This window comes from Camponotus vicinus, unplaced genomic scaffold (genome assembly GCF_025532165.1).
Source record: "Camponotus vicinus isolate PSW18456_S1 unplaced genomic scaffold, iyCamVici1.0 SCAF_1, whole genome shotgun sequence".
In the NCBI taxonomy this organism is placed as follows: Eukaryota; Metazoa; Arthropoda; class Insecta; order Hymenoptera; family Formicidae; genus Camponotus; species Camponotus vicinus.
In genome coordinates, this window is record NW_028141945.1 from 21,229,148 (window position 1) to 21,248,167 (window position 19,020).

General features: G+C 36.0%; 1 protein-coding gene across 4 annotated transcripts in view; it reads left to right on the forward strand.

The window, feature by feature from the left end:
- The window catches only part of LOC145959487 (irregular chiasm C-roughest protein), a 155,920-nt gene that overhangs the window by 108,572 nt on the left and 28,328 nt on the right, over positions 1–19,020 (forward strand). For all 4 annotated transcript variants that reach the window (XM_083078359.1, XM_083078362.1, XM_083078360.1 and 1 more), the window contains one exon: positions 10,537–10,769. In XM_083078359.1, coding sequence (XP_082934485.1) covers positions 10,537–10,769 — 233 coding nt within the window. The remainder of the gene's footprint in view (positions 1–10,536; positions 10,770–19,020) is intronic.

Here is a 19,020-nt window from a genome sequence, read left to right on the forward strand (position 1 = left end):
CAGCAGCAGCAGCAGCAATGCCAGCGATATCGAGGGCGCCCCAACCTGCTCGACCGGATCCGGGGAACCGCTTCTGCCGCCGATTAATCGACCCCTTACCGGTTTTCGCGATGTATTTTTCTCGCCACCACGCGAACGAGAAGCGAGAATATTATATTCTGCCGGGTACACACTTCGGGGCCGGCGTAATTTAAATCACAAACCTCCGCCCACGCGCCTCCTATTTTCTGGCGGAGATATCGTGAATTCTTATTCAGCAGATGTCGCGTCTAACGCTGAGATAATGGAAGTGGGTGCAATAAGGAAAAAAGAAGGAGAAAAAAAGCTAGAACTCTCTTTCTCTCCAACGAAATTATATACGTAGACCAGACCTGATAGATCCAGCAAGTCCCTCTCCTTCTTCTCTTCAAGTTTCTTCCCTCTCCCCCCCCTCCTCTTCTTTGCAACCTTCTCCACCATCCTGCGTAACTGTTTTCCGTGTAAATAAGCGATTTATCGACGTTTCATTTAATCTTACGTGAGAAATCGTAACTCGCGCGCTGGCTTAGAGTCGCTCTCACATAAACGTTAGTGAAAATAAACTGTGCTTTAATTCATTATCCGTTTCTCTCTAGAGACAGAACTAAAAAGAGATAGCGAATTGATTAAATCTCGGTTAACTCTAAGTAATTTTTATGGGTGCGATCCCCTTAGATGTGCTGGCAGTTGAACGTAAATTTAACACAGGACGTTTTTTATATCTATTCTTTCTCTCTTTCTCTCTCGTTTCTTTTCTATATTTTTCTCTTCACAGATACTTCGATAAATTACTTAAGGAAAATTTAATTGGATATCTTAATATATCGACTACAATAATTTGATTGTTAATAATGTGACTCCTACGTTTAATATTAAATAATTAGAGAGAAAGAGAGAGAGAGAGAGAGAGAGAGAGAGAGAGAGAGAGAGGTCAATAATTAATAATAGAATTTTTATTGAATTAAAATTCACTTAAAATTTATCGATAATGTGTGACATCATTTAATCATTTATTCTTAGAACGATGATATTCGTAGCTACAAATCACTATGCATTAATTTTGATATTTTAGAATTTAATCAATCACATATAGATAAAGTAGTATTTATAAATCGTTCAGAATCACACACGCACAAGTTTTGATATATATAAATAAATTTAATTATATAACATTTATATATCTTCACATATCTTCTTTGTTTCTCTTTTTGTCTCTATGAAAGATATATTCAGTAGGCTCAATATTGTGTAATGTTGTATAATAAAATTCGATTTATACGTATTTAAATTATTAGAAAATATGTGTGGGTGTGTGTGATTCAAGTGTACTTTTATTTTTTTTAGTTTTCACGTTTATAAAAAATATTTACACCCAAGCATATTATTCCGTGAATTAATATCTAATAATTATATATAAAACGTGGCAAGAGCTGAAAATGTTTATCGCTCCGCATATATGCATAATAATAAATGCGTCCTTAATGACAAAATCGTGAAAATTGGTTTTAATTATACTCACATTCTCATCAATAACGTTTAAATCGAAAATGCTAAATTTAATATAGAACCGATCTCCATTTGACTCCGATTCTCATCGTTGTGGTTTAATTATTAAATCTACCGCACACAGAATTGTATAGAAACATAAAATTAAGGGAGAGGGCACTTTAAAATTAAAATAAGACATTTTTTTATTTAATAAAAGGTGAGATAATTTTGCGAACATTTTAAACTATTTAAAATAATTTTTGATGTCCTGACATCTTAATATTCAAAAATAAATGTTGAATATATAAGAATAATACTCAACTCTTTGCAAGTTTTATAACATTATATTTTTAGAACTTTTGCTCGAAAATTACTCTGATCTCATTATTATCATTTTTTATTAAGTTAAAATAAATATTATTTGATTATTTGAGTTAAGGAAATTTCAGTTTTATTAAAAATTATGAAAATTATGATTTAAAAATCACCAAAAAATTAAACTTTATTCAAATCAGAATAAAAACTCGTAGAGAGTTTACTCAGCAAAAAATATTGATCAAATTGTAATCAAGCATATGAGAAGTAAAAAAAAACAATAATTTGAATATGTTAACCTAGTGTTCAGTAAAAAGAAAGATCCGTCATGATTTTGCAGCTGCGCTTTCTGCCTTAATCAGGAATTCACATATATAAAATAATTGATTATCCGAATTTAATCCGACATTAGAAAAGATGATCAAATTCGTATAAATGATGTAACAACCGTTGTATCGCCTATTATATCACATGAGCGTTTAATTCGTTGAAATATCGTAAATGCATTATTTCGTTACAAATCAACGCCGTTATCGGTGCTAAAATAATGGCGAGAACGAGCATATGATGCTAAAATTTTCGCGAATTTCGAACCGCAAACGAGAAACCATGACACGCCAGTTGGTTTACGAAATCAATACGATCGTCGACACAGTGGCCAGTAGTACTGATTGAACCACTGGCCAGTAAAAGCTGACTATAATTTCAAGCGCGAGCCCTGTCGCGCTACTATCAACGTGGTAATCATCGCGTATATCGTCCATCTTCCTTCTGTTTGCTAACTATTCGGGAGACCATATCGGGCCGCGATAATTGGCCCGAATGATGGCGCTACCGTCATTGTAAATATTAGGTCAATTTGTTTTACAACCTTCCTCGCGTGTAGCGGAACACTTTCGAGTGGTGGAGAAATTGATAGACCGTCTAAAGATCAATGTCGATATATATGGAACGTATAATTATCATATAATTATACTTCAGATTCGATACTTTTATTTTTATTCAAGGTTAGGTTAGGTTTGCAAGCAGATTGCTGCTTGCTATCTATTGGGTGTAATGTGCTCGCGATTTTTTTATTTCCCAGATTTACTTCATTATTAATTAACGTAAGAATGTAAACAACAAAGGCTTTTGCCATGTTTGAATATGGTAAATCGCGTATGTAGCGCCGGCACGTTCTACCGCGGCATGAAAAATTCAACCCCATTTCGGGCCTGCTGAGCTTTAAAGCACTTTTACCGAAATCTTGCCTTATCCATATGGTAATGTTCACACTCTGCGACGAGGTAGCAAATTCGAAGCTGCAACTCCAGCTTCTCTCTGCGCATGCGCGAACGGAACTTTATGGGACCACCAATCAGATATTCCAGACGCGCTTAATTGGCAATTGCTGCGACCTTAGGATATTGGGATAGGCTATCGATTAAAAGACAACTGTCTATAATGATGCATTAGCCTTTGCCAGGTGACATTTGAACGAAAATGCGGCAAATTAAAATTAATACTTTGCTACAATCAAATTAAATAGAAATCCGAACATAAATATAAGGACACGTGGCCGTTTCAAGTCATATTTTGCTGTTTCGAAGATCCTATTAACGGTGAAACGAAGGATTGAGACGTATATAAATAGTCTTCTTGTAGAAAAATAAGACTCTGACTTGTAACAAAAAGCTGTTTTCCCTCCTATCTCAAGATTTTTGGTTCCCAATTCATATTCTCCTTTTATTCGTGTACTATTTATCCCTATAATCATAGAATCATGGACAGAAACGATAGTGAAAATCAAAAGCGCTTCACGGATATCGATTTTCTTCGATGATCGAATCCGGCCAACCAACCGGACGAATGCTAATGCCATTTGCTCGTACCCCCTCCCCTTGGTCGGTTCCCATTCATCCCTCGCCGTGACGAAGCTTACCGCGAGTTCCAAGTGCGCAGCTATGCCCGGTCGTGCTTTCGCGAAATTTACAGGCGCGATTAATGTCACGACTGGCTCGTCCGGCAGGCGTTCGCTTGCCTAGCGGCTGTTTGTAGGCCTAACCGTTGCTAATTTCGGAGGGAGTTATGGCCCGGCTATTACACACTCTAACCTAGGCTAGAGACCCCATCGCGCCTCACGTCTTACGCAAAAGGTTCTCGCCGTTATTATTGACGGCGACTGCCCCTTTCTTCCCCTCTCCCGCGTGATTTATCGTCGCGATAAAGAGACTCGCAAGCACAAAAGCTCGCGCCTCCATGTCCGTGGGATGTTATCGTTTCGGGCCGTTTGCGGCTCGGCACGGATACCGGAATCAGCCGCGACCAACGGCCAACCGACCGACCAACCAACCAAACGCCGATATGCCAGAGTAGATAAAGTTGCGCGCGCGCGCGCCCCTGATTACACGATTACTTCGTGCCAGGAGACCAAATCCGCGCCACCCCCGTCGACGGTAAACACACAAGCTTTCGCGAGGTCGCCGCGTATATCGGAGAGCTTCGGGAAAACCCCGTCGGATTACGTTTTCGATATTTTCGCAGCTTCGGCCAGCCCGAGTTATCGGGCTACGTGTTTTTCCCTCCCTTCCCTTTTTTATTCAGCCCTAAATTTGATTCCCGCCACCGGTACCGAGACCGAGAAGGTTTCAGCGAAATTTGCAGCGTAATCACATCGCGTGTAAAGACAATCTCGCGCTGTTAGTTAGGCTATGTGTGATTTACTACGTATTGCAATAAAGGTCGGTAACCGCGCGCGATGTTATCATTATGCCGTTTGTCTAGTTACAGAGCCAAGAGAGAGAGAAGGGGAACGGAGAGTTTACCGAAACAACTAACGGCCACGTTCCCGAGTGGAGGATTAATGGCCTTATGTTAAAGCTATCTTGATTATGACGCCACGATTTAATCAATTTATTGATGCACAAGCAACACGCGATTAACATTCAAGACGAGGTCATTATGACGCAAGAAATCGAAAAAAGAGATTAATCACCTTCTTTTTTATCTTGATGTTATTATTATCCCACTGACAATCTCCATTTACTGCAAATCGATGGGGGAGATCCCCGACGTGATATATTTACTATTTGTATCTCGATATTCAAAGATATTGTTTTCCGCTCCTCGGAGGAAGTTTTGTTTACCGTGCAATGTTATTCTTAGGAAAGTTTCCCCGCTCGCAATACCGCTTTTTTAGTATTCGAGTTGCAAATTTTTAGTATTCAAGTTACAAACATCGCCGCACAACCTCCTCCTCGTGTCTCGTACGTGATTTTTCTCGGAAAAAAAGCCGCAAAAAACGACAATCTTAACTTCGACACACAAAATTGCAGAGCTCGAGCAGTACGACGGGAATTTTTTTTAAGTCTTCAGCCATTTTTATGCTCTTTGAAGCATAAAATGTCCAAGTCTTGCAACGCGGAAAGCCGAGTACCCGCATAAATTATGCATCAGGAAGGGGGTGAAACTCTCTGCCGCGCAAACTTTCGGCTCGCTACTTGGATTCCCGACTCGTGCCGGAATCGTATTTGTAAAATTCAACCCGTATTAATGAACAAAACCGACCCCATACTTAAGAAAAATGTTTCCCGTTAAAATATTTCACAACGAAGGGCGCCGACCCTCGTAACGATACATCGTTAGAGCGGCTTTATCATGGTCGTGAAATTATAATATTAACACTACATATATACATTATTCTCCAGCGCAAGTGTATATTCATCAATCGCAAATATATATTTAAAGCAGACGTAAATTTATTTTTTTATCACAAACGCTGATCTTCCCAATATATTTTTGACATTTAATTTTATACCGTCTCGCGAATTTTCAAGCGGTTAAAATGCGCGTCGCGGGAATTACACCCCCTGTTAACGAATTATAATTAATCGCAACGGTTTATAACACAATGTTCGTTTCTTGACTCGTGTAATTAAAATTAATTATGACTGTTCGTAGCGGGGCGGACAACGCGAGAGTTAATTAATATTGTCTGCAATGTATTGTTCCACATCGAGTAAATCGCTACGGCTCTCTTTCCGTGGCTTTACTGCCGAAAGATCCTTTCTCCTTTGTTCGGCTCCTACCTCAAAAATGTTCTAAAATTGTAACACGTAGGATCCTAGAACGCGATATTAAACCGCGTAATAAAATACTGATATTGATATAAGACATATATAGCGGTATTGACACGAGATATTTCTCTCGGAAATTAATATCTGATAACTTTATGTGCGATCGAAATGGCGACATTCCATAATTACGAAAGTTTCGAGAGTTATTTTCGACGTTTTCCTATCGAATATTCGAATTCATTATTCAAAAAATTCGGCGGGACTTTTTAATATAATCAAGGTTCCGTGTGACGTCAAAGTTTTTCAGCATTATAATTTTTCACGCTTAATGCAACAAACTTTACTCGACGCGCAGGTGTGTATTCGAAGAGAGGATCTCTTCCCCGTAAAACTTCTTGACCTGGTAACACCGACGTGCGTCAACATTTTCTAAATAGCATGGTTGTCATCATCATTCATCCAGTTGGCTATTCGCTGTAAAATTCTCCATCTTCCGAATAGCATTATTATGAGAAACACGCATAATCTAAAAATATATGTAAAAGTGAATTTAAAAAAAACAATATTGATATATACTTTGTAGCAACTTTAAATTTCAAAAAAGGAAAAAGAACGAAATGAAATTTTAGAGAATGTAAATTTGTCGAGTTTGCGAGAAGGCAATGATTAAAAAATGCTACTTTACGATATTGCATTTACACACCTCACCGATATAATACCTTGGTAAACTCAACCAGTTTAAACATAAAATATTATCATTATGTAATATCTCGAAACAAGTCTGGGAAAACTTAACATAAAAGAAAATTGTAAAATATCAGGTCTTTCAAGAAAGCTATTTTAGAAAGTCGTAGGATAATAGCTGCGCAAATAATAACGTGGCAAAAGTTTATAGCGCGAAAATGACCAAACTGCTGCGTCGAAGTAAATTTAACTGATTACGAGGACATTACAGATGATTATTCCAACTGACATTACAATATACATAACGTTGACTATGTCTAGCAAAAGTAATTATCGACATTACAGAGAAATCTACGGATGATGTGCTGTATGTCAAAGCTTCTAAGGTTTATTCAACGAAAGTCCCGAGAGAAACGTTAATTACAGTCGACAAGAAAATGTACATTTCAATTGGCCTTTTGACTTTCATGGACGCGAATGGATACGCTCGGTTGGGATTCTTGTTATTCGGTTTTAATTGAGGACAGTATTATAGAAAAACAAGTTACCGTGAAATTTTTGAAAGAATGGGTTTTATGCGCACACTATGGTATATCGGGAGTATGGAATTTCGCGTTAAAAAAAAAAAGAGAGGGATGATTGAAGTATAAAAGTCGATATTACATGACGTTCGGGCAAACCGGCTTAAAATATTTCTTTAAAATTTCAAACTTGATTTACATCAGAAACTGCTAGTCGATGAGTTAAATCGCTTTTACCGTTCAACAAAGCCGTGCAACTCGAAAGAGTGAATCGATCATCGGCACATCGGTGGAAATTGCGGATGAATATGCCGCTGCAGTCAAAACAGAATCGAAAAGAGTGCAAAAAAGCGCTTTATCATTTAATGCAGGAGCGCGCGTCAATTTTGCTCGCACGACCACCATGGACGAGTGACTTGACGAAGCTTTTCGCGTCATCCCGCACTGCACCGCACGAAATTTGCCAGGGAAATTATTTTCGATAACATCCTGACGTTTAACGGCTGAAACACGCGGTATTACGAGCGGCTCACACACGTTTCATCAGGCATAAAGCTACCATGGCGCGGGAGCGACAATTAAAAAGAATGTGCGTGTGTGGATGTACACTATCCTAATGAAAAGTAAACAAAAATCTATCCTGCATTAAGAATGCAAAGAGAAAAATAAAGCAATTTTATGTTTAAATTGTATTTATAATTATAAAATATATTTGTATTTTTTCATCCAAAGCGTAAATTATTATTATTACATACATGTTATATTATTATATACATGTTATATGCATATTGTATACATGTTATACAGGGTGTCCCATTTTAATGTCCCACCCCAAATAACTTTCTTATTTTTAATTTTAGAAAAAGATGTTTCAGACAAAAGTTGTATGGTTTCAAGGGGGACATAAGGTGGTGTCATTAGTTTGACCTTGAATAGTTGCTTCAAGGTCACGTAAAGGTCACCTTCAATTTTTTAAATGAAACCCCTTACTTTCTATTCCATATTCTTGTAGCTTATTTCGAGAGCGTTCCAAAACACTATAATTAAGTTAGTTTTCATTAAGTACTTTCCGAGTTATGAGACTTGAAGTAATTTCTTAACTTTACATAAACCATAAAATATTTAATAAAATAATCATTTTTCGATTATCTTACCTGAATACTTCTATGTACAAAATAATGAGACAAATCAATTGGTGTAAAGAAAAAACATAGTTGTTTCCAAGAAAAAATATGTTACTTGCAATTAACAATTACATATTTTTTCTTCAAAACAACTATGTTTTTTCTTTACACCAATTGATTTGTCTCATTATTTTGTACGTAAAAGTATTAAGGTAAGATAATCGAAAAATGAATATTTTACAAGATATTTTACGGTTTATGTAAAATTAAGAAATTATTTCAAGCATCATAACTCAAAAAGTACTTAACGGAAAGGTACTTAATTATAGTGTTTTGGAAAGCTCTCGAAATAAGCTACAAGAATGTACAAAAATATATAGGGTATTCCATTTAAAAAAATTGAAGTGACCTTCACGTGACCTTCAAATGACTCTTCAAGGTCAAACCAATGATACCATCTTATGGCCCCCTCGAAACCATACAACTTTTGTCTAAAACATTTTTCTCTATCTTGCTTATTTTTCGAGTTATTTGGCTGCCTAAGTTAAAATGGGTCACCCTGTATACATGTTATATACATGTTATATACACGTTATATACAAGTTATATACACGTTATATACAAGTTATATACATGTTATATACATGTTATATACGTGTTATATGATATACATTATGTATATTTTATATATCTTTATTTTCAAATTTAAATTTAAAATTTAATCTTATGGATTTACCGAACTAATATTTCTCCTAATCATGAAGTCTAATAATTTCAAAAAATTATTCTTTTTTTTTATAAAAAGAATTTAACTTGATGTTTCTTAAAAGTTTTTTGTTTCAAAAAACAATTTCAAAGAAAAAAAGATTAACTTATTAAAAATATAAAACCATCGTTTCGAAACGTATTATTTATTTCATACTTTCAATTGCAATTTCACGTTATATATAAGGACAGTATAAATTAGGACTGATGTTCGCCGTTTTTAGTGTGTTGTCGGTCGACTTTATCGCGAAGGTGCAATTTATTGTAGGAATTATCCCTCGTCACACGCACGCACGCAGACTGACAATTACATTTTACCATCGTCCGGCCATGAGCTGTGCCTTGGATCCATATTTGCGAAGCGCGTCTCTCTCTTTCCTTCTCTGTCTCTCTCGTTATCCTCCCTCTGTCCGCTCGCGAATCCGAGAAGCGTGACGTTATAGGCATATCCCGAGATGCATGCGTGACATCGATCCGCCAGAAAGATCGAGGGAAACGAATGGACAATGATGGGGAAAAAGTGCCGATGTGCGAAAGAAGGAACCGGATGGCGTACAAAGAGAGAGAAAGGGACAGAGGGAGGAGGGACGAGGGGGGAGAGGATAAATTGCACGGGCGACGCGGATTTATTCGAGCGCGATGCGTTAGCGTGATACGTGATGCGACTTGGCGTGAATCGACGAGCTCGCGATACTTTTGAGCGACGATGCCACTTTCCCTCGATAGACAATGCGAATTCCCGCGATTTGACGAGGGAGGGAATCAACGAGGGATACGGTGACGACGACGGCGGTTGAAAATCATCACTGGGAAGAGAGAAAAGGAAGAGAGAGAGAGAGATGCTCTTTCTCTCTTCTCGAGAGAGATTCTTTCTCACGGCAGAATAAGCTCGCTCTAATTCGCCGATGGTAGTTATCAAGCTAGCTGGCTTCTGACAGTTTACCTGAATACGCGACGAATTTAAAATAAAAAAAACGCACCGCGGTGAATTCCATATCCGCGATGCCGTAAGCGACTGACATATTCCGCTGCAATTGATATCGTTTTTTCGATCTCTCCCATTGTCTACAATTTGGAGAATAGCTCCCTCCTTCCACTTCCTCTCTCTCTTTTTTTTCCTAATATAGATATCATTTTTACTTTTACCACAATGCGCACGCACGTACATTTTTCACTGACAGATTTTTTAATCAATTCAATTTCCTTCGAATAAAAATATCAAGGTAATCTCTAGAAATTATTATTTGTTACATTTCTCAACTTTTACTTTTATAGATAATATAATAAAATATTTTATTATAAATATAATAATAAAATTTGAATTAAAATTGTAAATTGTTAATTATCAATAGTAATAAAATTTGAATAAAAATTGTAACATATAATAATAAAATTTGAATAAAAATTGTAACATATGTGTGTGTTAAAGATTAAATTAAAAAATAACGGGATTAAATTGAAAAAGCATATATTGGTTTTAGTTTACGAGAGAACGTGCCAAGATTGCGAAAAATATTCGATACGCAAAGCGCGGTACTTAATGGTGATATTTTTTTCTGCTTTCAGGCGATTTTTCGCTGCACATATATCCGGTGGAGCTCGAGGACGATGGCACGTATCAATGTCAGGCTTCGCCGACAAACGACGGACAGCCGGCTTTACGATCGAGATTTGCCAAGTTGAGTGTGCTGGTGCCGCCGCACAAGCCCAAGATCCTGCAAGGCGAGTTCACCAGCACCACCGAGGATCGCGAGCTGGTGATCGAGTGTACAAGCATCGCCGGAAAACCGCCGGCGGAGGTGAGAAACCTTTCGTCTTTGCGCATCTTCTGGCATCTTTGTCAACATATATATATTGATGGGATTACCCGGAGATTAAGTCCGGATTAATCGCCGTGAAAGCAATCCCCGGCGATTGCATCCGGAAACTTCGCGGATATCTCTCGGCGATGGACAGTACACCGCCCCGAGGATTATGTCCGATCGATATTATGCCTCCAAAGGCGTGTGCCTCTCGTTTTACTGTCCTACGCGCGTTCCTCGGGATGTTTTTACATCACACGTAGATGTTTCGTTGCACGAGACGAGAGATATATATTATTATTAATCATAAATCAAAATGAAAAAAATAAAAGTAAAGGATTCTCGCGAGTCGTATATTTTTTTAAAAATTTTAAAAACAAATTAGATATAATCTATACATAAAAAAATATTTTATGCCATAGCAAAAATATATACATGGTGACCCATTTTAACTTAGGCAGCCAAATAACTCGAAAAATAAGCAAGATAGAGAAAAATGTTTTAGACAAAAGTTGTATGGTTTCGAGGGGGCCATAAGATGGTATCATTGGTTTGACCTTGAAGAGTCATTTGAAGGTCACGTGAAGGTCACTTCAATTTTTTTAAATGGAATACCATATATATTTTTGTACATTCTTGTAGCTTATTTCGAGAGCTTTCCAAAACACTATAACTAAGTACCTTTCCGTTAAGTACTTTTTGAGTTATGATGCTTGAAATAATTTCTTAATTTTACATAAACCGTAAAATATCTTGTAAAATATTAATTTTTCGATTATCTTACCTTAATACTTTTATGTACAAAATAATGAGAGGAATCAATTGGTGTAAAGAAAACACATAGTTGTTTTTAAGAAAAAATATGGAATTGTTAATTGCAAATTACATATTTTTTCTTCAAAACAACTATGTGTTTTCTTGTGCAAAAATATATAGGGTGTTCCATTTAAAAAAATTGAAGTGACCTTCACGTGACCTTCAAATGACTCTTCAAGGTCAAACCAATGGTACCGTCTTATGGCCCCTTTGAAACCAAACAACTTTTGCCTGAAACATTTTTTTCTAAAATGCACCGTTTGTGAGATATTTAGGGGTTTCCACACTTTTGACAAACCCTGTATATGATATACTATAACTAGTTTCGCGCGATGGCGCAATGTACTAAAGTTATTATATCTTAAACTTGAGAAGTGTGTAAAAAAACTTATTAAGAAACACCCTGTATAACGAAAAAATAATACGAGAGCGTATAAATGTTAGTATATTTTTCGTGATTTTTTATTTAACATATATATGTACGATAAATTATTAATTACTAATCCACCGATTATTAATCAGGAAACCGGAGAAATGTAAAATATTACCGAGAAAAAGATATCTTATCGTGGATGAAATTGACAAATTGCTAATGACTGTATAAATATTAATATATTTTTTATGATTTTTTATTTAACATATACATATATATATTAAATTATTGATTACTAACCTACTCTAATTACACAGGCCCAGAAAAAAAAAAGTACCCTGTGCTGGCGATCTGACTAGGCTAGTCTTATGTATTTTGGCCCGCTGAATTCGAATCTGACGTCAGAATTGTTCCATCACGTCACAGTTTTTTTTAAATCTAATTAAAATATTCACTTTTCGATTATTTTACCTTAATAATTTTACGTACAAAATAATGAGAGGAATTAATTGGTCTAAAGAAAACACATAGTTGTTTTGAAGAAAAAATATGTAATTTGCAATTAACAATTCCTCAATTAAAATGGCTCACCCTGTATATAATAAATATATAATATATACTTATATGTGTGCCTATGTGTGTATATAAAGAGATAATGTGACTAACTGAATTATAGTCACGGATCTGTCGTAAAAAAAGGGATAAACGTATCAAATCCCCTTGCTTGTGTCAGATCGTTACACGGGAAATACGAGCGTATCTCGCATTAAACTTTGCCAAATTATATATCAAATCGATGAAGCGTGATTCGAAGCTATTTTTTCGCCTGGAAATAAAATACGGATAATAAATACGGATCGCCAAGTGGTTGAACGATGTTGCTTGGTGTCGAACTAAATGTTCATCGGAGACTTTCGTGCTGGGATCTAGAATTGCTTAGAAACGCGAGTTACAGTGTTGTTATTATTATTCCCGATTGGCTGAATCGAAAGTGGGAATCTCCTATAGTGACACGCTTAAATAATAGTAAATAGTATCGAATCTGCCCTGAAAATCTGACCGAAACCGCTTCTTGCTGGCAAGTCCACTCAGCAAAAAACGCGTGATTTCAACAAAAACAACGTTAAGTGGCAACGAAGTTTGAGATTTATGTGTGTTACATCTATGGTCGCAACACGTATAATCCGTCAGTTGATACTGATTGCCTCTGCAACGCTCCTCGCGTCATGTAAACTTATAAACATACAAAATACAGGAGCTCGAAAAAAGATCAGTAGATCAGAAAAGAAAAATTAATATGACTTATTTTATATTTTATATTTTTGAATTATATTTTTGAATTATATTTTACAATTTTATTTTATATTTTTATATTTTTGAGTCATACGTCATTGGTGTAAATTGATTTCGTTAACGATTAATGAAAATCAATGGGACGGTGACTGAATAACGCGTCCATTTCTAATATTAGGAAAAATATTTTAATTCTAATAATATAGCATGCTATGATACAATTATCCTGGAATAAAATATCGTCAAAAAAGGATGAATAAATGCTTTGATACATTACGCTCAGTTTAAAGTGACTGCTTCACGAGAATACACGTAATGCCAGGAAAAAGTTCTCGTTAGCTTCATGAGTTAGCAAGACGTGTTTCTATAATATTCGTGACAAAAGAAAGTTTATCCGTACATGAAAGAGCTCAAACTTAATGACTGCTTTGCAGATAAGGGTTTTCCATTACGTTAATGCACTGCCTATGAATTTCATACGCCTTGCGTTTTACTTTCATTCATTACATGACAGAAGTTTGGCTATGCAAGTCCTAATAGCATCGGAAGTTATCACGACTGCATAACTTTCCATTACAATTACCTGTTAAGGCGTTTTTCTCAAGATAATGCTTACAGGGTGTCCCAAATCTATCTATGAGCCATTCGTACAAGTTTTTCGTATCAAATCAATCAATCAATTATAATAAAAATCGATCGAATTAGAATAAAAATTGCTTGATAAAACCGTCTGAAAGTCAATAAAAAGTGAATAGAAAATGATTGAAATATAAAAATATTTCGCGATATGTTAAACAATTTTGGAAGCTATTTACAAACCACCTGTGACCAAGGAGAGAATTTTCCCTCTTTAAAATTTCTAAAAATATTTTTACTCTGTATTTTATGTAAAATTATATAGCTATATTTTTTTGCATGTAAAATATAAACAAGTAAAATAATTTATTATCGCGGCCGAACACTTTATTAGACGAAATATATAAATATTTAACATATTTTGAAAGTGTACAAATATTCCAAGGACGGGGTAATCTATCGAAAGCGCAATTTTTACTCCTCGATAAATATGAATTCCGACGCTGTCACTGTCACTAATGTAAACCCAACCTAATGCGAGCAGCTAGTTAATCAGGGACTGGCGAAGAATTTAATGAAATTTGTTTCTCGATCGCTCGCAAACGCATGCTTTTTAATTAAAATTATGCAAATCCATGATTAATGGCGCGACCGGAGAATCGACGCGCGTGTAATGATCAACAGAATATTTAAACATAAAAAAAATATCCATTTTAAATATGTTCCTGCAGCGTACAAAAAGAATACATTAAATTCTGGAATGGCCTATAATCGATCAATTGCCAAGCCCGATAGAATATCGAGCCGCAGAGACAGAAGTCGCATAATTCCTTTACAAAAGTCCTCTAATTTTGGCGAAATATTAACAGTCGAAATATAATTAAAGAAATAATTTAATATGAAAAAATTATTTTATTCTGATAAAAATTATATATATATATATATATATATATATATATATATATATATATATATAGAATATATTTTTCTGAAAAATTTGGTTCGCAGTTTGAAATGTCAATCGTGCAAAAAATATCATATATCACGAGAGCTTAATTTTCGCATTATTCATTATCGCGAAATCGCATTTGCGTATTTATTAATTAAATCGATATTCTCTCTGGCATTACATATTTACATTATTGTTACGGAAACGGATCGTGCACAATATCCGAATTTCAATCATTCAGATAGTCTCATTATACATGGAGCTCTCATCGAATCGTGTTATTTCAGTAATTTTATGAAAAGTTTTATAAGATGCATTAATAGTTGCATCTATACATATTGCAATGCGTTCCAAGAAAAATTAAAATTTAGATATTTTCTATAGACAATGATTTTATAAACATAAATTATTTTCTGTGCACAGTAAATAATTAATATCAATGTTAAAATTCTAGTATCATAATTCAATTTGATGGCATATAATCACTGTAATCGTATAAACTGTATTAAATTATTGTATCAAATATTTATTTGCCTTTTAATTGGAATCTTAGATTACAGCTTATATTACAGCTCTTTTATTACAATTTTCGCGTTTGAAGTTTTAAATTTATTCTTCGACAATAGTATTTTCCCTGAATTGCAGTATTATTACGCTCGGTACTATTCAATAAAACAATAGAATACTTTCATAATCAATCATTGACATGACTCAACGTTATCCGCTCGCGCAGCGGAAAAATGAAGCAAAAATTATTCGCAAAATTTCAGTACATTGTTGGATCGGTGAAAGCGTTAATGCAAGAGGGAAAGAGAGGAGCGGTGTGCTAATCACGCGATATCGTACATAAAGTTCGTGCGGTTTCATTGTTAAATGTCCGCTTTTTTTTCTGCCCATCACATGTAACAAAATAAGAAAATAAAATGTCAAAAAGAATCGTAAAATATCGCATAATAATCAGAATTTATAGCAATCGCACGAGATATATTTCCTACATATTTAAAGTCCAAGTGTCTTTCAGAAATTTGTCGTCTCGAAAAAGTTACACTTTTCATTGAATGCTCATCGAATGAAACGAAACTATTTGGTGACGAGTTGGAGATGTGTCGGAAATCTGTTATCGATTTACGAGTCGCCGTAGGCAATAGACGACGAACGATCTAGTTATACCCAAACGGTGCAAAGCAAATTTATATTTGATTTTTCATTCGCTCTCGTTATATTTACCGTTGGACATTTTATTTTTAATGCTCGCGATATATGAAATAAATGAACGCTGCGTTATCGAAATCACGCGCGTCTTTTACGGAAAATATATTTACGAAAATCCCATTTTCCAAATCCAAATTTTCGCTCATTATATCTCAGAGCAAACATAAAAGAATAATCTCCGATTATTACATGGCTCAATAGTTATTCGATATGTTTAAAGAGCGGTAATTTATACAGGGTGTTTCATAATAAGTCCGAAAAATTTTAGATGATTTCTTTTCGAAAATTAAGGGGGGTTTTTCATGTAAACATATACTCCCTACATCCTTCCTTGAGGAGTTACAATCCTCCAAAAATAGGAGTAAAAATTAGGTTTTTATTTTTTAGATTTTAGATTTTTATTATAATTTTGTTTTTATTCCACTTTTCCCAACATTTACTTTAATTTTATTTTTATTTCAAAATTTAACTTCTTGTAATTCGAAACGAAACTTATGCTATTTAGCATCATGCTGTGCACGATAACGTATTTTACTTTTTTTTTTGAAAACTACTGATTTTATGAAAAAAATAAAAAAGTTTCTAAATAAATCAAATTTTTTAATGTATATTTTTAGATGTTCATATTCCGACCCATTAAAAAGTTCTAATAAAAAATTGAATAGGGGTTGCTAGTTTCATCCCTTTAACAATACGGGAGGCTGAAAAAAATATTAATAAATAACCTTTTTACTAGTAAAAAATATCCACCTAATTTTTTTAACTTGGTAAATTTGAAAAAAAAAATAAAAACCTAATTTTTACCTCCATTTTTGGAGGAGTGTAACTCCACAGGGAGGGAGTAGGAGTATATGTTTATATGAAAAACCCCCCTTAATTTTCGACAAAGAATCATCTTCTAAAATTGTTCGCGCTTATTAAGAAACACCCTGTATATTAAATTTGATTGAGGGAAAAAATTAAAGTGTGTCGAATATCTTTTTAAGGAAGTTTAAATATGCTTTTATCGGAATGGAAATATAAATAAATGTATCGTACTTTTTCTTCATGCGAAAGGAAAGTGGAATCGAGAGGGGTTAATTAAATATTCGGTAGAATGCACCCTTAGAATTCGCTTGTTCCTTTATTCGTATTCCGCCTGCTGCGCCTCGCGTATCGAAAAGTTTACGACGGGAATGAATAAAACAGCAGGATTTTCCGAAATAATTTCCACAAAGTCGGCCAACTACCAAGTTGTCTCGGTCGTGTATAATTCCAAAATTAATATTAAGCAGCGCGTCTAATAATTGTTCTGAAACACGTGACGTCTATTTGCCGCGATTCTCACGCAATTGTTTAAATTATTGTACGCCCTACACTTTCACTCTGATGGTATTTCTCTCTTCCTCTCTCTCTCTCTCTCTCTCTCTCTCTCTCTCTCTCTCTCTCTTTTCTTGGCCCTTTCGTCTTTCCGGCAACTACAAAGTTCCCGGACTTTCTTCGTATTGCCACGGAAATTCTCCTTCCGAGATACCGCAAAGTTTCCACGAGACAGGATTTTAATATTACTTTTATATTACCTTATTATTGCTCCGCTATTCTATTCACAAGTAACGTCGTACGATGAAAATATGTGGCAAATGTATAAAATATATATATATATACGTATATTGCTTCGCGTTAACGATAACAATCCACCGTAATTATCCCGATTAATTCGTCTCGAAAAATCTCGGGAATCTCTGGGCGAGATAAAATCGAAGGAAACATTTAATAAATGCAGATCTCTCTCGATTTTACGACTTAATGTACATGCCATCTCGTTCTATCGGAGACGCTCGCTCTATCTAAAGCCGCCGATATTGCTGAATCTATCGCGGCCTTATCGGCCTTCATTAGGCGAGTCGCGGGAGTAGAGGGGAGGGGGACGGGAAAACGGGAAGAAAACGCGCGAGAGAGCAAGAGGGACGGGGTGTAATTCCGCGAGAAATTCAGAGTCACCACAGTCGAATGCCTCGCTGCAGAGCTCTCGCCATAATCCGATTTCGCTTCTCTCTTCTTCTTTCCCGCCCTCGCCTCTTCCGCCACCCTACCGTTTGCCTTTCAACTGATAACTAGTAATTAAACAGCTCCAACAACGGGGTAGGGCATTTACTCGCGCAGTTCCCTGTCCCCGCTTTTCTTCAACACCTCTCTCTTGTTTGTCTCTTTCTCTCTCTTCTTCTCTCTCTCTCTCTCTCTCTCTCTCTCTCACTTCCAGCATTACTCCAACGTTTTCTCTCCGCCTCGTCGCGTCGCTTATTCTACATTCCGTAACTCCACTTTCAGAGCTATTGTCCATCGCGCGAGGTGGTCCGTACGGGGAGGTACACGGGGGGAGGGGGAGAGGAGGGGAGGAGAGGCGATGGGGGATACCCACGGGAAATTATTAATTCTGAACCTATTCATCTTACCGGGGAAAACCGCTACGGGATATCCTGATACGATTCTCAATACGCTTCGTAATAAAACTGGACTCGACGCGAGCGCGAGCACGAGCGCGAGCGCCTCGAAATCTCTGGCCCTGGAGGGCATCTGGCCGCGTGTATTCCCGTTGCTCCGGACCAGAAAATGTGAAACGCGCACGCTTTAATGCCGGGCAAACGATTAAAAAAAGAAAGTGAATATCGTATTAAATGAAAGCGGAAGAATAATATGGGCGCTCGATGAAGATTAGCTCCGCGGCCATGTTTATTGAAATATAAGGATTTGGAGTGAAAACTGGGTTAAGCGCCGCACAATCGTGATTTTGCGACGGATGATCCTTTTTTCCCGCGGGAAATGTGATTATTGTTTCAGTCGTTACAATACGATCTCTCATGGTACGCCACGCGAGTTGTTTTCATCTCAACCTGGAATATTTTATTCTCTCTTTCTTCTTTCCTTCGGAAATTATAAATTCTGGCGTGGAAAAAAGAAAATAATACGCATTTCTCGCGCGAAAATTAGCCGTGTGTATCGTGAGTTTTATGAGGACCCGTGTATTGTGTGAGCACTTTATATGGAGAAAT